The sequence below is a fragment of the Cetorhinus maximus genome, chromosome 2 (genome assembly GCF_964194155.1).
Source record: "Cetorhinus maximus chromosome 2, sCetMax3.hap1.1, whole genome shotgun sequence".
In the NCBI taxonomy this organism is placed as follows: Eukaryota; Metazoa; Chordata; class Chondrichthyes; order Lamniformes; family Cetorhinidae; genus Cetorhinus; species Cetorhinus maximus.
In genome coordinates, this window is record NC_135880.1 from 113,495,378 (window position 1) to 113,521,530 (window position 26,153).

The following is a 26,153-nucleotide window of genomic DNA, read 5'->3' on the forward strand; positions in this document are numbered from 1 at the left end:
TTGTCCAAGTCTCTCACCCATAAAGAAGTGATATAAGAACCTAGTAGACTTTGATCTTTGTTCGGAGACAAACTCCATGGTCTTTCCAAAGTCTGTGATTGAGCCTGCCAAACACTGAGCTTGCTGATGCCAGGCGACGGTTGATTTTGTCATCTACCATAGTGTTATTGGAGAGGATACTCCCAAGTTAGCAAAACTTCTGTACCGAACAGAGGGGTATGTTGTTCATAGTGACTGTGGGGTCTTGGAGCACATGGTCAGGGGTGGGCTGATAAAAGATCTCTGTCCTCTTCAGACTTATTGTCAGGCCAAAGTGTTCTGAGGCTAAGGTAAAGCGATCAACAAGCTATTGAATGTCCTCCAGAGTACATGCTGTGAGAGCTCAGTCGTTCACAAACAAGAGTTCACTGAGCAGCTGTTCAGTAATCTTTGTGCAAGGCTTCAGCCTTTGCAAGTTGAAGAGGTTGCTGTCTGTCCTGAATTAAATGTGAACTCATGCGTCAAGATCTTTGAATGCACACTGGAGCATGGCCAAGAAGTATATGGAAACAGCGCTGGAGCCAATACACAGACTTGCTTGGTGCCATTGGCACAGATAGTACAGGCAATTAGATATACATGGGGAACAGTTTCCAGCATGGTTATTTGCATAAGGAATTCAGGATCTAATTATGGAGAACATTAAAGAATATTAGATAATAGCTAGTGAAGCACTTTTGCATTATTGTTCCTTACAGACACACAAATGGTACTGAGCATGGTGAACTATCATATGGGCAGACAGATATGACCATGACGCAAGTCACATAAATCCCATGAAAAATTCATTTTAATTATACTATAGAACCTCAGTAATAAGCAACTGATTATCCACAAGTAAATTACTAAAAATCAGATGACACAAATTCAATGCAAACTGAGTTCTAATGAAGCATTCACATGTGAAATGTCACATTGTCAGTTATCTCTATGTAACTTATCTTAACCTGCTGAGTGTTTTCAGTATTTTCTGTTGTGTTCTTCCTCCCACTAAACTATATTGGACAAAGATAATCTCATCCCAGGCTGCAAACCCTCCTTCCAACTGACTACTACAGATTGCAGATTAGACGATATCCATCCCAAAATTATTCCTCAATGGATTATTAGGTCAGACAGGAACATTCCTTCGACTGCTTATCTGCCACCTGCTCCCACCAGGTATTTTACAAATAAAATGGCTTTGTGACATAGGTTGTATATGCATTCATATTATATCCTTAAATATGGAAGCCAAATTCAAATTGAGCCAATTCTCCACAATGTCCTGAGGCATGTCCATATTTAATCCATTTCAAATCTAATACTCATCCCAACTGTGCATTTTCCCACACATCTTAAAATTATCTTCCAGCTTTCAATGTAACTGACACTGCATGCATATTACATCTGAGATGTGCGGTTAAAGCAGTATTGTGTAAATATAATTTGGGCTATTACATAGCTATATCTCATTGTGTTGCTTTACCTTCTTAACAGATTAGCTCATATCTTTAACAAGATGCCTACCTGTTTAGTGTCAGGCGTCATTAGATTGAGGCTGCTGGTTGAAATATTCAGAGTGATGTTCATTCCAGCAAACTGCAGGTTGCTCTTACCAAGTACACTAGACAATGCTTTACTTGGTGGCTGTAGAGGCAAGTTACACAAAAACTATTACCCAAACTGTTACCTGCAGAAAGACACTAACAAAGATATCTGAGACCCATGTACCTCATCTCGTTCTTCATCTTCAGTTCTCCAACCAAAGACAGGACCTTGATGGTTATTCACAGCAAAGTGTCATGATTTTTTACTGTGGGTAGGGTTTAGAGGCAGTCCCCAAGTTTGTCCCAGCTGGAACAGGGATCAAAACCTGTGCTGTTGGTGTTAGTCTGACCCACACGCTATCCATCTAGCCAACTAAGCTAACCGGCCCCGCATGTACCTCATAAATTATCCGAAATTGCAGAGATTTCTTCAGATTTAAGCATTGGATTGTAATTCTGCTTTTCAAATATATTGAACAAGTACATTTTCACTTCTTAATTCTCATAGTTACAAAACAAAACAGACAAAATGAGCAGCATTTTTAATTCATTCTCGGGATGTGGGCATGACCTACAAGGCAGGCATTTATTGCTCTTTCCTATGTATACTTTAGAATGTGATGGTGGGCTTTCTTCTTGAACCACTGCAGTCCATAAAGATCTTCTTATGGTGCTGTAAAGCTGGGAGTTCCAGGGATTTTTATCCAGCAATGATGAAAAAACAGCAATATATGTCTAAACTTGGATAAATGCATGACTTGGAGAGGACATTTGGAGGTGATGGTGTTCCCATGCACCTGCTATCTTTGTCCTAGGAAGCTATGGCTTCAGGCTGCTAAAGTACCCTGGCGAGTTGCTGTAGGGCATCCTGTAGCTAATACACACTGCAGCCACAGTATGGTGGAAGGGGTATATAAAACATGACATGCATTGCTTCAGACTGCTTGATTCTTCATTTAATGAAGCTCCTTCTTACAGAGATCAAAAACATTCCAGCAGAAGAGTGAAGGGAATTGTAAATCATTTCCACTTTGTTATGTAATAGCTGTTGTGAAGCATGTGGGAGGAGGAGGGGGAAGACTCATTAGGAACAAGCAATGCACCATTAACTGAAACAAAGTAAAAACATTATTAATGTGCCATTCTTCAAAACATTTTATTAAATGAGTAAACCAGGATTTCCAACTTCAATAATTTGTGTGAGAATCAAAAATTATTACAGTGCTAATTCCATTATTCTGTGCTTCTAGCAGTGAGTGTGATTAAGAGAATAAGAACTACAATGTCGTCACCCTAACTCTGGCCTATGCCGTCTATGAGCTCAACTCCCCTGTTGGGAACACAGGATCATAAAATTAACCCTTCTCAGGTTGATTATTAGGTCTTATCACGCATCCAGAAGACTGAAAAATAGCTTCTGCTGCTAGCAATTCAAATTTAAAAATAAAGAATCGTGCAGATACCTTTCTCTTTCGAAAAGCCCCTTTAGTGCCTGGTACAGCTTCACACACTCGACTGATAGCTTCTCTGAAAAAGAAACGTATTATATTAAGGACAGCTTCTCTGAACAAAATAAACCCACATACTAACACTGTGCCACAGGCAACACAAATATATTAACTAAGGTACTTTGTGAGATATTGTATTTATATTTAATTATACCATAAGATTAAAGCAAAACATCATGCAAGAGGGGAAGATATTGGGCTGGATTTTAACTTACCTGACCCATCAGGGGTTTGGGAATCTGGAGAGCGAGGGGAACCCAGAAATCAGAGTTGCACACGTTATCATGTGTGATATCACCGACAGGTTTGCTGCCTGAAAGTCAGTCTGATTGACATGTTTAGCCTCCAGTCAGGGTGCACCAGGAGGAGGACAGGGGGAATGGAGAGCAGTCCAGAGGAGGCCACATGACAAGGTAAGTCCATGCCCCAGGACGATGACAGCAGGCAGGGGGAGGGGCATACCGATCCCGAATAGGGTTGATCCCAGTTTATGATGGTGGTGGTCGATTCCAGGGGTTCATCAGACCTGGGGTCCTGCAGTGATCAACCTTGGGCGACTAATCACGAAACCACCCCCAGGGAGGCCCCATCCCAGAAGTCTTGAGGGGGAATTGGAGGCTTTAGGGGTATAGGTACTGGAAGACTAAAGGGGGGGCATGGTATCAGAGGCCTGCAAGGGGAGAATCAGAGGTCTCAGGAATGAGGTGGAGGTTGGAGGCCTGGGAGAAAAATTGAAACTTGGATGGGGATTGAGAGAGTAGAGGCCTCAGGGAAAGGTCAGGGGAAGATTGGAAGGGTCAGACAGATGTCCAATCATGAGAGGTCTTCCAGGCAGGCACACTTGATCCAGCAAGTAGGTGGAAAGATGATCACCTCTTGGGTCCAAAAGTCCTCACCTAGTTTTATCAGCAGGTCTCCCAAGGCTTGTCTGTCCATAGTTAAATTCAAAATGGAGAAGCAAATGAGGCTTTCAGCCTCATTAAAATACTTAAATTGCAAACACATCTCCTTGAAAGACATCAGTCACTCATGTCTTCCCACTCCCATCCTGGTTCTACTAAAACCAGAAGGAAATAGGTTGGAGGCAGATCAAGGTCAGGACATGAGGAAGACATGAAATCCAAGTAAAATGAGGAAGAAAAGGGATTAGAGATAGTGCCTGCAAAGGCAAAAGGTGCTTTGTGAAAGTGTCATATGAGTCAAACAATGATCTGGAACTAAGGAGGACAGCCCCAAAGTAAAGTGAATTGGTGTTGCTGAAGAGAGGAATTGGGAGCATGCATATGGTGTGGTATAATAATGGAGACAGTGGAATTTATGGAACAATGAAAACAGAAATTAGATGAACATTGAATATCACATAAATATCAATGATCATGAATCGATCCAAGACAGGTTGAATGAAATTTGATCCAGGTTCATCTGCAAGAGTTGGATAAGCAAATAGACGCTGACAAAAATATGTTGTTATAAAAACCTGTGACAAATATGTAGTTCATGGTGTTATTACCGGAACGGGAGGAGACTGCAAATTATCAAGCCCCACTACTCCGCAGGCCAAACCATTAATTTAAATGTTTAATTTTCTTATCAGAATGGCCAATTGTTTACCTATACTTCTAGTACCGAGAAGAAAACAGAGTCTGACCAGGCTTCTTTCAAAAATCTCAGAACAATTAATTCATTATAAAACATAACTCCTTTTAAATGAGTTTCAAGAACTGATTGACACACGATTATAATCAGGAAGTGTAACTAACTAACCCTCTTAAACTTCCCCCGCACACACGCACAGACACACATACACAGACAAACAAAAGACACACAGATATTCTCTGCAGTCGGGCGAATGAGAAAAAAAAAACACTCCCTTAGAAAGGAAGAAATATTAAAGTTCACTGAGGTTCGATGCTGTTGGTCTGAAGTTCCCTCAGGTGAAGAAGGAATGGTCCCAGTAGATGTCAGGAAGTTCACCAATGATGCCTCAGCGTGGAGGAAAGCATAGCTGGACCAATTTTCCCTATCTCAGCTAGCAAGTCCAAAAGTATGCAGACAAACTACACTCAGATGAGGATTATCTGGCCATAGATCGAGAACCACAGTTTCACAAAGCAGAGAGGGAGTGAGCTAGTCAGGGTAGCCTTCTGTTCTCAGCCTTTTTCCAACAAGACTGCCTTCAAAACCAACAGGTTCACAACTTAAGTTTTATTTTCCTCTCTCGCATGTGATTTCCAGCAAGTTACCAACCTTCCTTTTCAGTACTTTTCTCCATCAATTAAAGTGATTGCAGTTCAAAACAAACAACCAAATCTTCCACAGGTACCATAAAGGTCAGGTGATTTCTTGGAAAAGGTGAACATTTTGACCTTTTCAAAAAAATCCCAGGTTAGCATCTAAATGTCCAGATCATGCCATATCCTTCCATTTTGTAAATGAAAAACTCAGTCTTAAGAAATATGATTCTAATATGCCTCCGCCCTTAAGAGATGAAACACCATTTCCAAATGTGTTTCATCACAAAGTGTACAGAAAAAGGTATGTACAACATATAAAACAAAATTCAAATATGCACTCATTCAGCCATTCATTCCGTATAGAGTTTGTACAGTTTTTTTCTGACTTCCTTGCTTTTCAGATAGTTTTACAAAATTTACATTCTTAATGATGAATCAGCAATTATATTATACTTCCCAGCAATATGAACAATCTTCAAGTTATAAGATTGTATTAGCAAGTTTCATTGGAACAGTTTGTCATTCTGAGTCTTAATTTTTTCATCAAAGGCCAAAGGGTTATGGTCAGTATATACTAATGTTTCTTTACAGCCATGACGGATACATACTTCAAAATGCTTAAGAACAAGTAACAATCCCAGTGTTTCCTCTTCTACTATAGAATATGTCACGAGACTATAATATTTTTCATAATATTATTGTTGTTTATTGTAAAGTAGGTTTATGGGTGTGAGTGTAGATGGTTTGTCCATGTGATTTAATTAAATTAGAGTCAAGTAGGCTGCAAATTTGAAATTATCAAAAGAGGTTAGGGATAAAAGGCATTTGAAATGCTAATGAGTAAACATGATGAGGTCTTAGCATGTAGGGTGTGAAGGAAATTTGCATTTTTAGAAAAGTGAAGGGGTTTCAAAGTGACAGGAGGATGTTTACAGCTAACAAAATAAATATGGCAAGGTCATTATGTTTATTTAGTGACTGGAAGCCAGTGTCCAGTGGTGTACCACAGGGATCTGTGCTCGGTCCCCTATTATTTGTCATTTATATAAACGACATAGATGACTATGTGGGGAGTAAGATTAGTAAGTTTGCGGATGACACAAAGATTGGCCAGGTGGTTAATAGTGAGGTTGAGTGTCTTGGGCTACAGGAAGATATAGACAGGATGGTCAAATAGGCAGATAAGTGGCAGATGGAATTTAACCCTGAAAAATGTGAGGTGATACATTTTGGAATGAGTAATTTGACAAGGAAGTATTCAATGAACGGCATGACACTAGGAAGTTCTGAGGAACAAAGGGTCCTTGGCGTGTGTGTCCATAGATCTCTGAAGGCGGAGGGGCATGTTAGTGGGGTGGTGAAAAAGGCACATGGGACATTTGCCTTTATCAATCGAGGCATAGATTACAAAAGTAGGGAGGTCATGTTGGAGTTGTATAGAACCTTGGTGAGGCCACAGCTGGAGTACTGTGTGCAGTTCCGGTCGCCACATTATAGGAAGGATGTGATTGCACAGGAGGGGGTGCAGAGGAGATTCACCAGGTTGTTGCCTGGGATGAAACATTTAAGTTATGAAGAGAGGTTGGATAGACTTGGGTTGTTTTTGTTGGAGCAGAGGAGACTGAGGGGCGACCTGATCGAGGTGTACAAGATTATGAGGGGCATGGACAGGGTGGATAGGGAGCAGCTGTTCCCCTTAATTGAAGGGTCAGTCACAAGGGAACATAACTCCAAGGTGAGGGGCAGGAGGTTTAGAGGGGGATGTGAGGAAAACCTTTTTACCCAGAGGGTGGTGACGGTCTGGAATGCACTGCCTGGGAGGGTGGTGGAGGCAGGTTACCTCACATCCTTTAAAAACTACCTGGATGAGCATTTGGCACATCATAACATTCAAGGCTATGGGCCAAGTGCTGGTAAATGGGATTAGGTAGGTAGGTCAGGTGTTTCTCACATGTCGGTGCAGACTTGATGGGCCGAAGGGCCTCTTCTGCACTGTGTGATTCTACGATTTTTCTCGAAAGGTACTGACCATATTGGCAACATGAAAGATATTTATATTATGGGAAAAGTACATTTCAAAAGACATATAGAGCAATGGAATTTACAGATTAAAGAGAGAGAAACATGTATAAAGAAGGAAGGAAGGTGATGTTGTGGGGCCATATAAGAACTAAAAGGAGTGTATAAAACAGCCTCTGGGAAGCCTTCAGTCATGTTTGCAAAAGTCTGCTGTGTCCAGTAACTAAAGTTGCCTTTGGAATTCCACTGTCAAGTGTGTGCTGTGGTAAATTTTCTGGCTGGCTAAAATCTATTCACCCCCTTAAAGGGGATGTGTAGTTGAGAATTAGTTTAATTAGAAATTTTGGTTTTTGTTATAATATTAAGTAATTGTAATCATACGCGTGTGTTTGAAATCCTTTCTTTTGTTAATAGCATTGTTAAAACCATGCTTTAATTTAGTTTTTAAAATCTCTAAAGGTGTTAGTGGACTCATTACTTCTGAATTCAGTGTACAGGTCTTCTTGTAATAAATACAAATTGCAAAACCATTGTGATAGCATGGCCAAGTTTCCCTTGTGAATTTGGTCGGCCTGGCACATATCACCTGCCACATCATAACAAGTATCTCTTTTGATGCCAGTTTAATTTTTGGCTTCTCAATGCCCAATTCATCTTCTTGCAATAAGACTGCACCAACCCCAAGTCACCAGCATCGATAGCCAGCTTGAAGGGTTTACCAAAATTAGGGGTGGCTAATATTGTTTCATTAGTTAGAGTCGCCTTTGTCAAGAAAATAAGAATTTGTAATATTTTTCTTCTGGTAATAACTCTGGCATATTTTCTTATGTATTGGAAGTCTGGCTGTAATTGAATTAAGAGCAAGGGTCTAAAGGCAATAGTGGTTTTGATATGTTAATGAACCAAGAGGAACTTAAAGAGGAACATAAAGCAATAACAGGAATAATTTGAATTGAGTTGTTTTAGTTCAAAGGGGGATATATGCATGTTATAAAAAGGTGTAAGGAATTGAGGTAAAGATAGGCTAAGTTTGCTTTTACAAGTCTAAGAGCTAAAGTAAAGATTGATTTAATCAATTCTGGGAAGAAAGCATTTCTGAAGAGACTAGTTGAGATAATAGAGAGATCAAAGGGAAGGAATGCATTTAAGGAAATATTGAAGCCTATGTGAGAGGGTAGCTGGTCAGATCTCCCAGAAGACAGTAGGGTAGCTGGGCAGAACTCCAAGAAGACAGTGTGAACAAGGCCAGACCTGAAGACCAAGTTGCTGTCAGCCTCAGAGGACGCCCCAAGGAAAAAAAGGCACTGTGTGGTAAGTATTACCGGAATTCTATGGATTTTAAAATCTATAAGGATAGTTGCTGAACAGAAAAGGGTAGTTACATTAAGATTTGTGGTACTGTTTTAAAGTACTGTTTACTATGTAAAGTCATTCTTGTGTTTAAGTGTAATTGTGTTTCTTTTCTTTATTCTTTTAATAAATGTTTACTTTACTATAAAATCATCACAAGTAGTCAGAGACATCATTTCATGATTTCAGAACTTCTCCTCATACTATACAAATTGCAAAAAATGTTTTGGCAGTTATTTCAAGTTTCCATCTGGGACCTGGGCAGCTCGGCATTTACCAACAGCCGTGCTATAACACCTTCAAATTCTCAAAAGCTGTCTGGCACTCTCTTGACCATACCACCTTTGCTTTCTTTTGCAATAAATCTGTTAGTAGAGTCACTATTATGCTGAAGTTTGACACAAATTTATGATAGGAACCACACATCTCTAAAAATTTCATGATTTCCCATTTTGTTTTAGAAACATGGAATTCCATCAAAGCCTGTACCTTCGCTGTTCTTGGCAAAACTTGTCCCTGTCCTGATATGCCCTAAATAAGTTACTTGCGTTTTTTGCAAACTCACTTTTTGCAAGGTTTATTACTACATCTGTCTTCTGTAATTGTTTAAATAGGGCTTCCAGCTGTTTTAGGTGATTTTCCACATGTTGCTGTGAATCAATATGTCATCCAAGTAAACTACACAGTTAGGAACATTAGTGACCACTTGATACATTAGTCTTTGGAAAATGACTAGAGCACTTTTAGTCCAAGTGGCATTACTCGGCATTGCTACAGCCCATTTGACATGACTAAAGCCGATATCACCTTAGCTCACGATGTTAAAGATACTTGCCAGTATCCTTTTAACAAGTCTATCTTAGTGAGGAACGTAGCACTGCCAACCCTGTCAATACAACCTTCTAGACGAGGGATTGGGTAGGAATCCATTTTTGTTATCGTATTAACCTTTCTATAGTCTATGCAGAATCTGGTTGACCCTTCAGATTTAGGCACTAACACAAGGCTCAATTACGTGGTTTTCTAACATATATTGAATTTCTGCTGTCACTTCTGCTTGCTTCTCTGGACTTAAACGATAAGGATGTTGCTTTATAGAAGATTCCCCTACATCCACATAATGCATGGCTAAAGTTGTAAACCCTAGTTTATCCCTACAGATCCCTTTAAGTTCTATGAGTAACTTCACTAGATCCTCTCTTTGTCCTGCCTCTAAGTATGAAAATATGGTATCTAACTGTCCTAATATTTCAGTGTTAGCTAACGGGATGGTAGGAGGTTCAATTTGTGAACTGTCTAAGTCTCCTTCTACTTCATCCTCGCTGTCTCCTTTGTCCTCCACTATACTTACAACCTTACATACCTGCTCTTTCCTATCTTCCTTCCTGGGATGGTATCATTTTAACATATTGATATGACACGGCTGATTATTTTTCCTACAATCTGCTGTGTCAATCAAATAATTTACCAACCCTCTTGATTACCTTGTATGGACCACTGAAATGTGTTTTCAGAGGTTCACCCTGTAAAGGCAATAACACTAACACCTCATCCCCTGGTTGTAATGTTCGGGTTCCAGCTTGCTTATCTAGCTGATCTTTCATCTTTGTTTGAGAAACTTTAAGATGTTCTTGAGCCACTTTGTCGGCTCCCGTGACCTGTTCTGGAACACGGACACACAATTTAACACAGAGGATTTGTCCCAGCTTCCTGAAATTTTTTCTTTGATTAATTTCAGAGGACTTCTTATCTCATGTCCATAAATTAATTCAAAAGGGCTAAAACCAGTAGGTTCATTTGGTGAATCTCGGGTAGCAAATAAAAGAAAATCCAGTCCTTTGCCCCAATCGTGGGGATATTCATGACAATATTCTTTAATCATTGTTTTGAGAGTTAGATGGTACCTCTCTAAATCTCCCTGTGTTTGTGGATGGTATTCTGTGGACTTTAACTGTTTTATACCCAAACTACTCATTATATTCTGAAAAATTTTAGCCATAAAATTGGAACCTTGATCCGACTAGATTTCTACCAGTAATCCATATTGAGTAAAAAATTGCATTAACTTCTCTACCATTACTTTAGCTGTAATTGTCTTTAAAAGGATGGCCTCTGGAAATCGAGTTGCCATATCCATGATAGTAAGGATATACTGGTGTCCTGCTTTCACTTTTAGCAATGGCCTCACAGAGTCTATTAACACCCTACTGAATGGTGCCTCAAAACCCAGTATGGGAATTAAGGGTACCGGTTTGACTGCATGTTGTGGTCTTCCCACTATCTGGAACGTCTGGCGTGTTTTACAAAACTGCACCATGTTCTTATGAAGACCTGGCCAGCAAAACTGCCGGTTTACCTGTGCTTGAGTTTTCCGTATCCCTACATGTCCTGCCATAGGAATTTCATGTGCTATCCATAATATTTCTTTACGGTTTTTGGGCAGTACCACTATCTGACGAACAACCTTTGTCTGCAGCTCATTAGAATTCCATTTTTAATATAATAACATTCCGGAACTTCCTTAGCCTCAGTTTCAGTTTGGGCTGATTGTGCTCTCTTACTTAACACTGGATCAGCTTGTTGAGCTTCAACTAGAGAAGATTTGTTAAACATCTCTTTCACATTATCTAAGTTGATGATGGACTTTGCTTAGCCATTGCTCGGGTCATCACACACAAAGGAAAAATTCCTGGAACCGTTTCCTGTAACTGTTCCATCTCTTTAACCTCACTTGGGCTTTCTGTAATTATGGGAGAAGCTACTACCTTCGCTCCAGCTAAATCATTTCCCAGGAGTAAATCAACTCCATCTATGGGTAACTTCTGAACAACCCCTACCGTCGCTGTTACAGATATTAGGTCACACTCCAAGTGCACCCGGTACAAAGGTACAGATATACACACTCCACCAATATCACTGATTAAAAGTTTGGCTCCTAAAGCACTCTCTGGTGGAAAAGTTGTGCCTTTCCCCATCAAGAGTGTTTAGGTGGCTTCCGTATCTCTAAGTATGATTATAGGTTTAGCTGTCTAATTTGAGAGATAAGGGGTTACTTTTCCTCTCGACAAAAATTCTTTCTAACTCTCATGTATCTCATTCATCTCCCCTGAACTCACAACAGTGTTCACACTCGGTTTCACAGCTGCGGTTAGCTCTACAACTTGATCTGTTGTACTTTCAGTCAGGGTTCCTTTTCCTGAATCACCCTTATGTACCCCAATAGGTTCCATTGATTTCCCACATAATTTCCAGCACTCTGCATGAACATGTTCCAACTTGTTACAAGGGAAACATTTAGGCCTTCGAATAACACTTCCATCCCCAGTGGCCTGGGGAGGAGTTTCCAGAGTATTCCCAGCTGTCCCTTCTCTTCCCTGGATACTTGCCTTCCTTTCACCTTCCCACCTTCTATCTTTCTTGGGTTTGTGGGGATGAAGGAAAAAGGTTTAGATTTATGGGCCAGCTAATAATCGTCAGCCATCTCCGCTGTCTGTCTAGCTATTGCAACCCTCTGGTCTTCAACGTGGGTTCTAACAACTGGAGGAAGTGAATTTTTAAACTCTTCCAAGAGAATTATTTCCCTAAGAGCTTCATACATTGTCTCTACCTTTAATACCCGTATCCAACCGTCAAAGTTACTCTGCTTTACCCTTTCAAATTCAATATAGATTTGCCCAGGCCATCTCCTTGTGTTTCAAAATTTCTGCCTGTATGCCTCAGGGACCAACCCATATGCACTAAAAATAGCCTTTTCACTGCATCACAATCCACAGAAATCTCTTCTGAAGGTAAAGCATAAACTTCATGAACTCTACCCATCAACCTACTCTGTTTTGGCTATTTAATTTGCTTAGCTACCTTTTCAAACAAAATAAAGAATGTCTCTACATCCCTTTCCTCACAATTTTGGAGGGCTTGCACAAATTTAAATATCTCCCCACTAGGCTTTGGGTTGGAGGTTTTTTCATCATCAGAACCTTCCTCAGAGTCTGAGGCCTCTTTTTTAAAGTTGAGCCTTTTAAGCCAGTTTTTTCTTTCTCGTTCCTTCTCTCTTCCCTCCAGTGCCAACTTTTCCCTCTGGAGATCAAGTTCTCTTATCTCATCTCGCTCCCTTTTTCTCTCCTGCCTTTCTGCTTGCTCCCTTTGAAGTGCTCTCTCTCTTTCCTTTTCTTTTTGTTCAAGTTTATGCATTAACTGTCCATGTTCAAGTTGCTTCATTCGCAACTGAATCTTAGCTAACTCAATTGACTCATCCCCTGGAGAACGTGGTTTCTCTGTTATCCCTTCCAATTTCAAATGCTGCGCTATTATCCCAACAATGTCTGCTTTCCTTGCCCCTACAGGTAATTCTAACTCCAGCTAATCTGCCAATTCTGTTAACTGAGTCTTAGTTAATTTTTGTAAGCCAATCAGGGTTACATCTTCCATCTGTAGGAAAGTCTCAACAACCCCCAAAGCCATTTTAGTTTGCCAATGTCTAAGAAACCTGGGGCAGAATTTTTCATCCTGCAGGCGGGTGCGCGCCCAACCCAAACGGGAGTGAAATAGTGCGCGATGACGTCGGGCGAGCATTTCAACATCATCGCACACTCTTGCGATATTTCACTCAGCGGGTGCGTGTGAGAGGTGGCAGCGCGCCCACCGACAATTAAGAGCCTATTAAGGCCCTTAATCAATTAATTAAATTGAATTTTTCGCTGCCCGTCCAACCATTCGGTTGGCGGGCAGGCGAACAGGCCAGGCGGCCTTTGTATTTTTAACGAAACCTCATCCACGGGAGGGATGAGATTTTGGACAGCAAATAAAAAACCAATAAAAATTTTTGAAACTCATTTTCCACATATCCCTGTTAATGTGACAGAGTCACATGTGGGAACATGATTTCCTTATTTCTGAATTCTTTATTTCTCAGGTTAAAAATCTTCAGCTTCCTAAGGCAGCTCTATGCCTTCAGGGAGCTTTCACTGAGCGCAACCCCGCACATGCGCACACTTCAGCGCTTGTGCTCCTCCCCGCCCCCACCCTGGCAGCGCTGAGACTCTTAGCTCGTCTTTCATGCTGGCTGGCCATTAAATGGCCAGCCAGTGTGAAATCATGGTCAGGGCCCAATCACGGGCAGCGGACTGTTGCGCGGCCACTCCTGGGCCTGTCCGCTGGGCCCACCCCACAAGGGGAAAATCCTCTCCGTGGTCTCCATCCTTTTATCCCTTACCAATTATTATTCCACATCCATTCACCCGCTGTCCACATTTCAAATCTCGCAAGAGCCCCAACTTATGTTATGACCAGGATGGGAGGAGTGTGCGAATTATCAAACCCCACTACTCCACAGGCCATACCATTAATTTAAATGTTTAACTTTCTTACCAAATGGCCAATTGTTTACCTATACTTCTGGTACCCAGAAGAAAAAAGAGTCCAACCAGGCTTCTTTCAAAAATCTCAGAATGATTAATTCATTGTAAAACAAAACTCCTTTTAAACAAGTTTCAAGAATTGGCCTTTATGGTACTTATAGAAGATCTAGTTGTTTGTTTTGAACTGCAATCGCTTTAATTGATGAGAAAAGTAACCTGGAAGTGTGACTAACTAACCCTTTTAAACTTCCCCAGCACACACACACGGACACACATACACACAGACAAACAAAAGACAGACAGATAATCTCCGCAGTGTTGGGCAAATGGGGGAATAAAACTCCCTTAGAAAGAAAGAAAAATTAAAGCTCACTGAGGTTCGATGCTGTTGGTCTGAAGTTCCCTCGGGTGAAGAGGGAATGGGCCCAGTGGATGTCGGGAAGTTCACCAATGATGCCTCAGCGCGGAGGAAAGTATAGCTGGACCAATTTTTCCTGTCTCAGCTAGCAAGTCCAAAAGTATGCAGACAAACTATACTCAGATGAGGATTATCTGGCTACAGGCCGAAAAACACACACAGTTTCACAAAGCAGAGAGGGGGAGAGAGAGCTAGTCAGGGTAGCCTTCTGTTCTCAGCCTTTTTCCAACAAGACTGAAAGCAAAACCAGCAGGTTCACAAACAGGACTGAGGGCAGATCTCCATCTATAAACCCATTGAGGAATAGAAAAGAATCTAGCTTTTATTTTCCTCTCTCCCATGTGATTTCCAGCAAGTTACCAACCTTCCTTTTCAGTACTCTTCTCCATCTATTAAAGTGATTTCAGTTCAAAACAAACAACCAGATCTTCCACAAGTACCCATAAAGGTCAGGTGATTTCTTGGAAAAGGTGAACTTATGACCTTTTTCTAAAAAAAATCCAGGTTAGCATCTAAATGTCCAGATCATGCCATGTCCTTCCATTTTGTAAAAGAAAAATTCAGTCTTGAGATATATGATTCTAACAATGGTTCATGTTAATATTTTAGAGGTAATGTTTAGTTCTGGGAAGATTATTGTTATGAAGATAAGGTAACTAAAGTGCTGGACTTTAGAGGTTGCCAGAACACTTAAAAGAAAATGGCAGTCCAGAGATTAGCCATGTTTGCTTAATAGAGTCAGAATAGAAAAGATGGAGACATAAAACAGCAGGTGGGCTTACTTAGAGAACTGGAGAACTGGAGACATGGGCTGGGATTTTCCGGCCCCGTCGTGGTGGGACCTACTGTGGGACGTTCAGTGGCCCAGCCAAAAGTCCATTGAATTTCGATGGGACCGGATGATCCCGGCGGTGGGCGGGGCTGGAAAATTCCATCCATGATGTCTACACTGCTTGCAAAGAAGTGCAGTCCAGAGATTTTTTTTTGGAGAGTTAGGGCTAAATTCGTTTAAAAGCATTCAGTGAACCTTTAAAGGCTACATCATCACGGAGGTGAGTGCAGCTTAAGAAGATTCTCTGGTTTCAATTTATCTGAGTGTTTTGCAGCAGGGTAAGAGGCTATATCCAACAGGTGCTATTGTTAGCAGACTCTAGGCAGTCAGGGTTCAGAAAAGCCCTGGGAGCCATTTGTTTCAGCTAAGAGTTGCAGTTTCATTGAGAACTGTCTGCGTGACATCAGCCGTCTCAATTTCTCTGCTCCTCTCACCCACTCCAACCTGTCTCCTTCTGAACTTGCCACACTCCATTCTCTCAGGTCCAACCCTGACTTTGTTATCAAACCTGCTGACAAGGGTGCTGCTGTTGTTGTCTGGCGTACTGACATCTATCTCACAGAGACTGAGCGCCAACTCTCAGACACTTCCTCCTACCTCCCCTGGACCATGACCCCACCACCGAACATCAAGCCATTGTTTCCGGGACTGTCACTGACCTCATCTCCTCTGGAGATCTTCCCTCCACAGCTTCCAACCTCATAGTCTCCCAACCTAGGACAGTCCGCTTCTACCTCCTCCCCAAAATCTACAAACAGGACTGGTGGTTTTGGGTACTGAAACTTGAACAGAATTTTGAAAATTTGATAGAGCTAATGATAATGGAAGAGTTTTGAAACAGCATCCCAATTGCTATCAGGTCACACCTGGAAGACCACAAAGTCACATAGGCAGCTGAGGGCAGATCTCCATCTATAAACCCATTAAGGAGCTGGAGGAATAGAAAAGAGTCTAGCTTTGGGGAGAAGGCAGAAGTTGGTCTTGTCAATGAAAATGATGGGCGGAATCATCCATGCCTCCTGGCGTCGGGTGTGTTCGGTGGCGTGAATGGACAATATGGTGAGAAGGCCAGAAATCGGTTTCACGATGTTGTGAAACCAGTTTGCAATTACCCGCTCCACCCACTGATGGCAGGCCATGTTTCCTGCAATCAGACGTTGGGAACTTCATTATAATACATCTGCATATCATTATAAATCCTGCTCGCCCGAATTGTCCTTCCCCCACCGGAATCATCCCCCCACCGCTGGAATCATACCCCCCACTGGATCTTCCGCCCACATCAGTGTGATTGCATGCTGACGCGTTTCACAACAGCATATAAAAGGTATGCACTTGGTGGGCTGGACTTCGAGGGGTACTCAGAGATGAGTACGCTGTATCATTGCAGATCGCTCGTCCGAGTCGCTTGTTGGACTTCAAGGTTGAGGCGGGTTGGGGGGGGAAGCAAGGGCTGCCCTGCGGTTGAGGCACATTGGGAGGGAGGGGGGCAGGGGTGGGGACAAGGGCTACCATGGGGTTGAAGGTAGCGCACAAGCACGTGCAGGGCAGGGGAATGGGCGAAGGAAGTGGCCACGCATTAGGGAATACTGCACAAAGTGACCATTCCTCTGCAGCCGAGACAGATTAGACACAGCCATTGATATGATTGCAGTCGGGCCTCTAGCTTATCTGCCCACTCAAGCAATGCAGAGGCATCAACGTGCTCCAGAGCTTTTCACTCCTTGGGCACAGACTGCAAACTAATGAGTGTTTTAGTGAACTTCAGAACAATTGGTCGATTGAGCAAGTTGTACCATCTCCTTACTAAAGTTGGTCATGGAGCAGTCATTGGTAGACCCTCTCACAGCCCCTTGCAATGTCATCATCCCAGTTTGGATCAGTCTCCCCCATGGTTCAAGCTAACAGTTCAGCCTTGCAGCGCAGGTTAGGAGAATGCCTGTGCCTGAGTTAAGAGCACAGCATGCATCCAATGGGCAAAGCTGTCACCAATCAGCCAGGTGGAAGGGTGTGGAGGTGGGTGGGGTCTCGGGCAGCAATGCAGTGCACTAAATCCTGGCCATCCACATTGGTGGCCAGCACTCTCCAGGATGCATAAGGAGCCTTCAAACTTAACCAAGACAGATTCTTAGTACACCCATGCTAACCCACACTTCTCTCTCTTTCAACCTGCAGGAGGAGTAGATCAGGATCATGGAGCCTAGTAATCTAGCTGTATGCCTCGTGGTTTACAGAGAACAAAAACGACTGAGAAGAGAGCGACTGAGGTGCCTGGCTGTGCAGAGGGAGGAGCAACATGCTCTGGAACAGAGGGTGGCTGAGGCTTCCGCGCACACCACAGAAGAGCCACAGCGAGCCATCGCTGATAGGTGCCTAGCTAGATCCAGGGTCTATAGAGGCCGCCTTTCATTCCTGACCGAGAACCAATGTCACCGAAGACTGCGCGTGTCCGGGGAACTGGTCAGTCACATCTGCCGCCTGCTGCAGGATTTGGCACCACGGGGACAGGGAGGGCAGCCGCAGCCAGTGGCTGTGAAAGTGACCATGGCGCTCAATTTCTACACCAGTAGCTCTTTTCAGGGCTCCACAGGTGACCCCTGTGGGATATCACAAGCCTCCACCCACAAATGCATCCATGAGGTCACGGATGCCACCTTCGCGAGGGCACACAACTTTATGCATTTCGCCCAGGACCAGGAGAGCCAGGATGCAACAGTGATTGGATTTGCCCAGATCTCAGGTTTTCCACAGATGCAGGGTGCAATTGACTACACTCACGTGGCGCCCAGATCTCCATCACAACACGTGGTCAACTATGTAAACCGCAAGGGCTTCCATTCACTGAATGTGCAGCTGGTGTGTGACCACCACAAATGCAGCCTGCATTTGTGGTGGTCATATCAGAGAAACACACAGTTTCCTGGCAGTGTCCACGACTCCTACATTCTCAGTGGGTCACAGATCCCTGATGTCTTCCACAGAAGCTGCAGGGATGGCTCCTCGGGGACAAAGGCTACCCGCAGAGGATGTGGCTGATGACACCCGTGCAGCAGAGCAAAGGTATAAAGAGGCTAATGCTGCAACTCGCAACTTGGTGGAGCAAATCATCGGAATACCGAGGATAAGGTTCCGGTGCCTGGACCGGTCTGGTGGAGCTCTGCAATACAGTCCACAGAGGGTGCCATGCATTGTTATCGTCTGCTGCGCCCTTTACAACCTGGCATTGCAATGGGAAGAGGAGCTGGCTGAGGAGGAGATGGAGGAGCTGGAGGTCTCCTCCGATGGGGAGGATACTGACAGGGACGAGGGTGAGGAGGCGGCGATGACAGGGATGAGGCCCGCGCACTGGCCAGACAAGGCAGGCATGCTCGGGAGGCCCTCGTAGCTGTTAGATTTGTGGAGAATAGTGATGACATGCAGTGAGGAGACACCATAGATCCTCACATTGCATCTGTGAACGTTTGACTCCAGTCAGGCTTGTGGCAGCACGAATACCCTCTGTGGGAATGCTCCTGTCATAGAGACGCAGTGGAGGCCCTAATAGTCACTCAATTACAGGAGGATGATGACGACATGCAGTGAGAACACTCCATATATCTTCACATAGGCTCTGACTATGTCTGACTCTGTCTGGCTAAGGGCATCTCGCTTGCGCTCTGTGCTCAGGGTCATATCAGAGAAACACAACCATGAAACAGCCATGTCTGCCTTCAGTAAGTGACCCCTTCATTGGAAAGTGTCACCGGTCACAGATGCTGAAGTGATGGCGGCCAGCTGAGAGCACACAGACAGAATGACGGAACTCTGTGACGCCTGTACACAACATTCTGGCAGCAATGACAAGCACCGTCGAGGCGCAGGCATCAGTAATGTGTCCAGGGAGTGAGAAATTGGACCATCTCTTTGGTCTGAAGGCTGGCCAAAGTACAGGCAAGAGGCACTGGACTGAGACACCTGCCTTTATCTTGTGCAGAAAGGATTCATATGTGAGTGACACAAACACTGCTCATCAGAACAAAGAGCCATAGTCAGGGAGACATTCTTGGGAGTTTATTGACAATAGTGAACAGTATGTACAAGTGATTAACACCCGTGCCCAGGCTGTGCAAAGGGGGCTGGGAGGGAGGAGGACCTCCTCATGAACCTGCTCCTGGGCCTGACCAGGTCCAGGCAGCGGGCGATTGAGGGGGTTGTCCAACCCGAATGTCTGACCCTCTTCCGTGGCTATGTTCGTGGCCGGGTGTCCCTGGAGCGGGAGCACGCGGTGTCTGCTGGCACCATCGAGGCCTTCCATGCTCGGTGGGCACCGCAGGGGCTGGGATGCTTTATGGACCCTTTTGATCACATTTTGATTTAACGTTGATAAGTTTCCTTTAAATGTTGTCTTTGTTTTTGCAGTTTCCCTTTAAGGGGTTGCTTTTTACTTTGTTCCTGATTTTGTTAATTTAGTTTAATTGTTTGACTCAAAAGAGTTACATCGTCCTGATTGGCCTTAGCTACAGCTTGTTGCTGCTGCTGCAGTTGGGAGTTGGTGTTGCTTGTTGCTCCTAAGGTTTTTGTCTCTAGATTGCTGCTGCTATTTGGGATTCTCTTTTTGGCCTTCACCTGGAGGAAGAGGTCTGCTGCCCACTGGGAGGAGTAAAGAAGTTTGGGGTGTTGGACTTTTTTTTCTTTTTGGAGACTCCTGCAACGTATTGCTACACGGTGGGGCCTAAGAAGGCCTGAAGAGCCAGGGAGTGGGAGTTTGGAGAGAGCTGGAGGAGAGAGGACACAACTCCAGCTGGAGGGGGAGGACTTTTTGCTGCAAGAGGTGGGTGCCTGGGGGAGAAAAGAGCTGCCTTTTGTCTGTTTGGTTGTCTGCAGGGGGAGGAATAGAACATCTGAGCAGGGAGGGCTGTGAGAGACTGAACTTTGAGGGGAAGACCTGCACCCCACTGTGCCTTCCCTTGCCTTGCCTGGGTTAGCTAGCACTGCCCAGAGCCAGTTGCATTTACAGACATTTACCATTGTTCCTGAGTTGTGCCTGGACGGTGCTAGCTGCCCAGGTAAGAATCCTCCTCCTGCAGCGGAACATTGGAACCCCCCCCCACCACCATTGTCCTTTCTGTCTCTCCCTCCCCCCTCGCTCTCCCCTACTCTCGCCCCCTTTTTCTCTGTTTGTTGTGTATATTTTACCTGTATCGGGGTGGGTGTAGCACTCCTCGATGGCGGCGACAACATCTTTGCCGGTGGCGGGGCCCGCTCGGGCCACCTACATGGGAGCGGTAGCCTCTTCGGCTCTTACTTCCCCAGTTGCCCCGTCACACTTTAGGCTACTGACCTGCAAGCTCGGGGTGAAGTGCTACACCTACCCTGCCATGAGGATTGAGGCGTGCATGCAGACTCTGGCCGGGGTTGTCGGCCCCTTGGCCACAGTGGCAGCCTCCAAGATGTACAGCAAGTCCGTATTCTTTTTGAAGGCTGAGCGGGCGGTGCACCCCATCCTCAAAAAGGGGCTCACGGTGGGCACAACGCTCTTGGCAGTGGACCCTCTGGGAGCCAACGCCCAGAGGCTGATTCTTTCGAACCATCATCCATCATCCCTGATGAGCTCCTCCTCACCCACCCCTGTCATCTGGGGGAAGTGAGGTCATGGGTGGTGCTGATCCCGCTCGGCCTGAAGGAGGCCAGCCTCCATCGCGTGTACTCCTTCTGGCACCAGGATTTTGTATGCTTGGCCCGGGAAGAGTGCACCGAGGGGGGTTTTGATGCTGTCTTTGAGGGGGCCGCCTACCGCATTTCTTGGTCAGCGGATGGTGTGCGGTGCGGTGTCTGCAAAGAGATGGGGAATGTGAAGAAGGACTGCCCCACCTCCAAGGCCACCAATTCAGGCGGCCGCGGCTGGCACTGCTGCTCCTCCCCCCACCACCACTCCATCTTCCTCCCTGCAAGGGGAGGTGCCGCCGCCATCTCGGCTGCCGGTGAGGTGGGGGGAGAGACCCCGTGCCAGAAGAAGGCGCAGAGGAAGAGCCGGCATTTGGACGTGGCCCCCGAACTCCCCCAAATTAATCCTTATCCCCAGACATCCAGGGACATCGGCTCGGGGAGAAAATCATCATCCGGCCCTGGCATCGTTCATGTGTGAGCTCCCGGATCTGATGGCGATTTCTAAAGCCCATCCCGATGTAACATGAATCACATTGGCCTTGTACCCATGCAGAAATGTTATTTAGCTATCCTTGCGACACCCCGAACTCCAATTTATCTTGGAATTAAATAGAAATTTAAACTGTTTACAAAACTTGTCACTCTTCACATCTCCCTGTGAGACTTGGAGACTAACAGTCTACCCACAGTCATCACAGATGCTCTTGCTATTGTCTACAGCTGTAAACATCTTGCACCTTCTTCCCAGTAAAACAACCTGGGCCCCCCTTTAACATTTAAAATTGAGGCCACCCAAGTTTGTTATAAGGCAGAATTCAGAATGGGTCACATGACTCCCTTCATTCCTCCATCATACCCCAAATTAAAGAGGCAGCCCCAAGACATAGCAATCTGATAAACTTTGTTTTTGTAACAAAGATCTAGGCAAAGCCTTGTGCCAAGTTGGTGCTGGGCTCCTCCATGTGAGGTCAGTAAACTTCTTATTACACAGCATTCAAATATCTCAGGGTTTTGCTCCTGGCATTGACCTCGATGGATATTTGCTTCCACTGCCTTATGAATGTGTGGCAGAAAGGCCTCCTGGTTCCTATGGATACAGGACATCTCTCTTTAGAACCATAGAAAAGTTACAGCACAGAAGGAGGCCATTTGGCCCAGCTTGTCCATGCCAGCCCGAGGACATCCAGGTGTCCTTTCTAATCCCACCTTCCTGCACCCGGCCCATAGCCCTGCAGCTTACAGCACTTAAGGTGCAGATCCAGGTACTTTTTAAAAGAGTTTAGAGTTTCTGCCTCTACCACCAACTTGGGCAGCGAATTCCAGACACCCACTACCCTCTGCGTAAAAAAGTTCTTCCTCATGTCTCCCCTACGCCTTCTGCCACTTATCTTGAATCTATGTCCCCTGGTTCTAGAATTCTCCACCAAGGGAAACAATTTTATCCTATCCACTCTATCTATTCCCCTCATAATTTTGTACACCTCAATCAAGTCACTTCTCAGCCTTCTTTGTACTAAGGAAAATAATCCCAACCTATCCAATCTCTCCTCGTAGCTACACTTTTCTAACCCCGGCAACATTCTTGTAAACCTACTCTGCACTCTCTAAAGAGCTATTACGTCCTTCCTGTAATGTGGTGACCAGAACTGCACAAAGTACTCCAGTTGTGTCCTCGCCAGTATTTTATACAATTCCAACAGTGTATCCTTACTTTTATATTCTATACCTCTGCCAATGAAAGAGAGCATTCCATATGCCTTCTTTACAACCTTGTCTACTTGAACTGCTGCCTTCAGGGACCTGTGTACATGTACGCCAAGATCTCTCACTTCATCTACCCCTCTTAGTATATTCCCATTTATTGTGTAATCCCTGTAACTGTTTGACCTCCCTAAATGTATGACCTCACACTTCTCTGTTAAAATCCATCTGCCACTTTACCGCCCACTCCACCAACCCATCTATATCGTTTTGGAGATTATGGCCATCCTCTACACTATCCACTACTCGACCAATCTTTGCGTCATCTGCAAATTTCCCAACCGTGCCCCCCACGTTCACGTCCAAATCATTAATATATAACACAAACAGCAAGGGTCCCAACACCGAGCCCTGTGGAACACCACTTGAGACAACTTTCCATTCGCAAGGGCATCCATCGACCATTACCCTTTGTTTCCTGTTACAAAGCCAATCTTTTATCCAGTTTGCCATGTTACCCTGAATCCCATGGGCTTTTACTTTCCTGACCAATCTGCCATGTGGGACCTTGTCAAATGCCTTGCTAAAATCCATGTACACAACATCCACTGCACTACCTTCATCAACCCTTCTTGTCACTTCCTCAAAGAATTCAATCAAATTTGTGAGCCAAGGCCTTCCTTTAACAAATCTATGCTGACCATCCCTGACTAGTCCATGCCTTTCCACATGACAGTTAATCCTATCTCTCAGGATTGATTCTACTAATTTGCTCACCACCGATGTAAGACTAACTGGCCTAAAATTGTTTGGCATTTCCTTTAATCCCTTTTTAAACAATGGAACTACGTTTGTATTTCTTCAGTCCTCCGGTACCTCCCCTGTATCTAGTGAAGATTGGAAAATGATCCTCAGAGCTTCGGCTATCTTCTCCCTGACTTCCTTCAGCAGCCTCGGAAACAATCCATCTGGCGCTCGTGACTTATCAACTTTCAAGGATTTCAACCCTTTGAGTACTTCCTCTCTCTTTATGACTATCCCGTCCAATATCTCACAGTGTTCCTTCTGGACTACTATATCTACATCCTCCCTTTCCTTTGTAAACACGAAGACAAAATATTCATTCAAAACCCTTCCCACAGCCTCTGCATCTACACACAAATTTCCATCTTCATCTCTGATAGGTCCCACTTTTTCCTTAACTAACCTTTTAGCATTAATGTATTGGTAAAACATCTTTGGGTTATCTTTAACTTTACTTGCTAATCTTTTTTCATGCCCTCTCTTTGATTTCCTTATTTCCTTTTTTAATTCGTCCCTGCACTTCCTATATTCGTCTAGGCTATCTGCAGTGCTTAGTTCTTTGTGCCTATCGTACGCTTTCTTTTTCTGTTTGATCTTCCCCTGTATTCCTCTAGACAACCAGGGGGGTCTGGATTTGGCAGTACCACTCTTATTTTTGTAAGGGACATGTCTACTTTGTACAATTAGGATCTCGTATTTTAGTGCTTCCCACTGGTTTCCACTGTTTTATCCTCCAGCAGTGCTGTCCAGTCCACCTCAACCCTTCTCATTTCTGCAAAATTTGCCTTCCCCCAGTTCAAGGCTTTTACTCCTGCCTGATCTCTGTCCTTTTCCATGGTAATGCTAAACCTAACTGAATTGTGATCACTGTCCCCGATATGGTCACCAACTGTCACTTCACCCACTTGCCCTTCTTCGTTCCCCAAGACTAGGTCTAGAATTGCATCTCCTCTCGTTGGGTTTGTCACCAATTGGTTGAAAAAGTTTTCCTGGACACACTGCATGAATTTTTCTCCCTCAGTGCCCCTTATATTGTTTGAATCCCAGTTGATATTAGGATAGTTGAAGTCTCCTACTATTTATTGCCCTTTTGTTCTTACAAGCAGAAATTTGCCTACATATTTGTTCTTCTATCTCCCTTGGAGATTTGGGGAGGGAATTTGGGGGTCTGTAGTATACTTCCAGTAGTGTGACTGCCCATTTTTTATTTCTAAGCTCAATCCATAAAGCCTCGTTTGTTGACCCATTTAGTATATCATCCCTTCTCGCAACTGGAACTGATTCTTTAACCATTAGTGCTACTCCCCCTCCTTTTTTATCTCCTACTCTATCGTGTCTGAAGACTCTATAACCAGGGATATTAAGCTGCCAGTTTTGTCCCTCCTTTAACCAGGTCTCCGTTATAGCAATGACATCCTGCTGCCATGTGCCTACCTGTGCCCTTAACTCATCTACCTTGTTTGTAATACTCCTTGCATTGAAGTATAAACAGTTTAACCCCGTCAATTTCCCTTGCCGGACACTTTGTAAACTTTGCTTCTCCTGTAACTCCATGTCTATCACACCGTCCCTAGCTAATGTTCTACCTCCATTTTTCTGATCTGAATCTGACCTATCTGATCCTACTCCAGGGATCCCATCCCCCTGCCACACTTGTTTAAATACTCCCCAACTGAACTAGCAAAAGCCCCCGCAAGGACACTGGTCCCAGCTCTGCCTGGGTGCAGCTCGTCCGGTTTGTACAGGTCCCACCTTCCCCAGAACCAGTCCCAGTACCTCAAGAATCTGAATCCCTCCCGGCTACACCATCTCTCCAGCCACGTGTTCATTTGGTCTATACTTTTATTCCTGCTCTCGCTAGCATGTGAAACTGGGAGTAATCCTGAGATTACTACATTTGAGGTCCTGCATTTTAATTTATCTCCTAACTTCCTGTACTGAGCTTGCAGGTCCTCATCCCTTAGTTTACCTATGTTGTTGGTACCAATGTGTACCACGACCACTGGCTGTTTACCTTCCCTCCCCAGAATGTCCTGCAGCCGCTCCGTGACATCCTGGACCCTGGCACCAGGGAGGCAACATACCATCCTTGATTCACGTTTGCAGCCACAGAAGCGTCTGTCTGTGCCCCTAACTATTGAATCCCCTATCACTATAGCCCTGCCACTTGTTTTCCTCCTGCCCCTCTGAGCAGCAGAGCCACCCACAGTGCTGTGAACTTGGCTGTTGCTGCTTTCCCCTGAGAGGCCATCCCCCCCAACAGTATCCAAAGCAGTATATCTGTTAGAGAGGGGGATGACCATAGGGGACTCCTGCACCACCTTCCTGAGTCTTATACTGTTCCTGATGGTCACCCATTCCCTTTCTGCCTGTGTAATCTTCACCTGCGGTGTGACCACCTCACTAAATGTGCTATCCACGACTTGCTCAGCAACGCGGATGCTCCACAATGAGTCCACCCGCAGCTCCAGCTCCGAAATCCAGTTAGCTAGAAGCTGCATTTGACCACACCTTCCACACACATGGTCACTAGGGACGCTAGAAGCATCCCTCATTTCCCACATCCTGCAGGAGGAGCATATCACAGGTCTGAGTTCTCCTGCCATGACTTCCCTCTCGATTAAGCTAGTTACTCCCTTAAAAAATACACTAGCTCAGGGCCTTATTTATGTTAGCTAGAAACTTTGTTTCTTGACTAATTATACTTGTACAGTAC

At 44.4% G+C, this 26,153-nt stretch overlaps 1 protein-coding gene across 1 annotated transcript in view; it reads right to left on the reverse strand.

Moving 5' to 3' along the window:
* The window catches only part of shc3 (SHC (Src homology 2 domain containing) transforming protein 3), a 271,811-nt gene that overhangs the window by 149,568 nt on the left and 96,090 nt on the right, over positions 1 to 26,153 (reverse strand). The window contains exons 3-4 of the mRNA XM_078568592.1: positions 3,032 to 3,095; positions 1,549 to 1,668 (exon numbers count right to left, since the gene is read on the reverse strand). Coding sequence (XP_078424718.1) covers positions 1,549 to 1,668; positions 3,032 to 3,095 — 184 coding nt within the window. The remainder of the gene's footprint in view (positions 1 to 1,548; positions 1,669 to 3,031; positions 3,096 to 26,153) is intronic.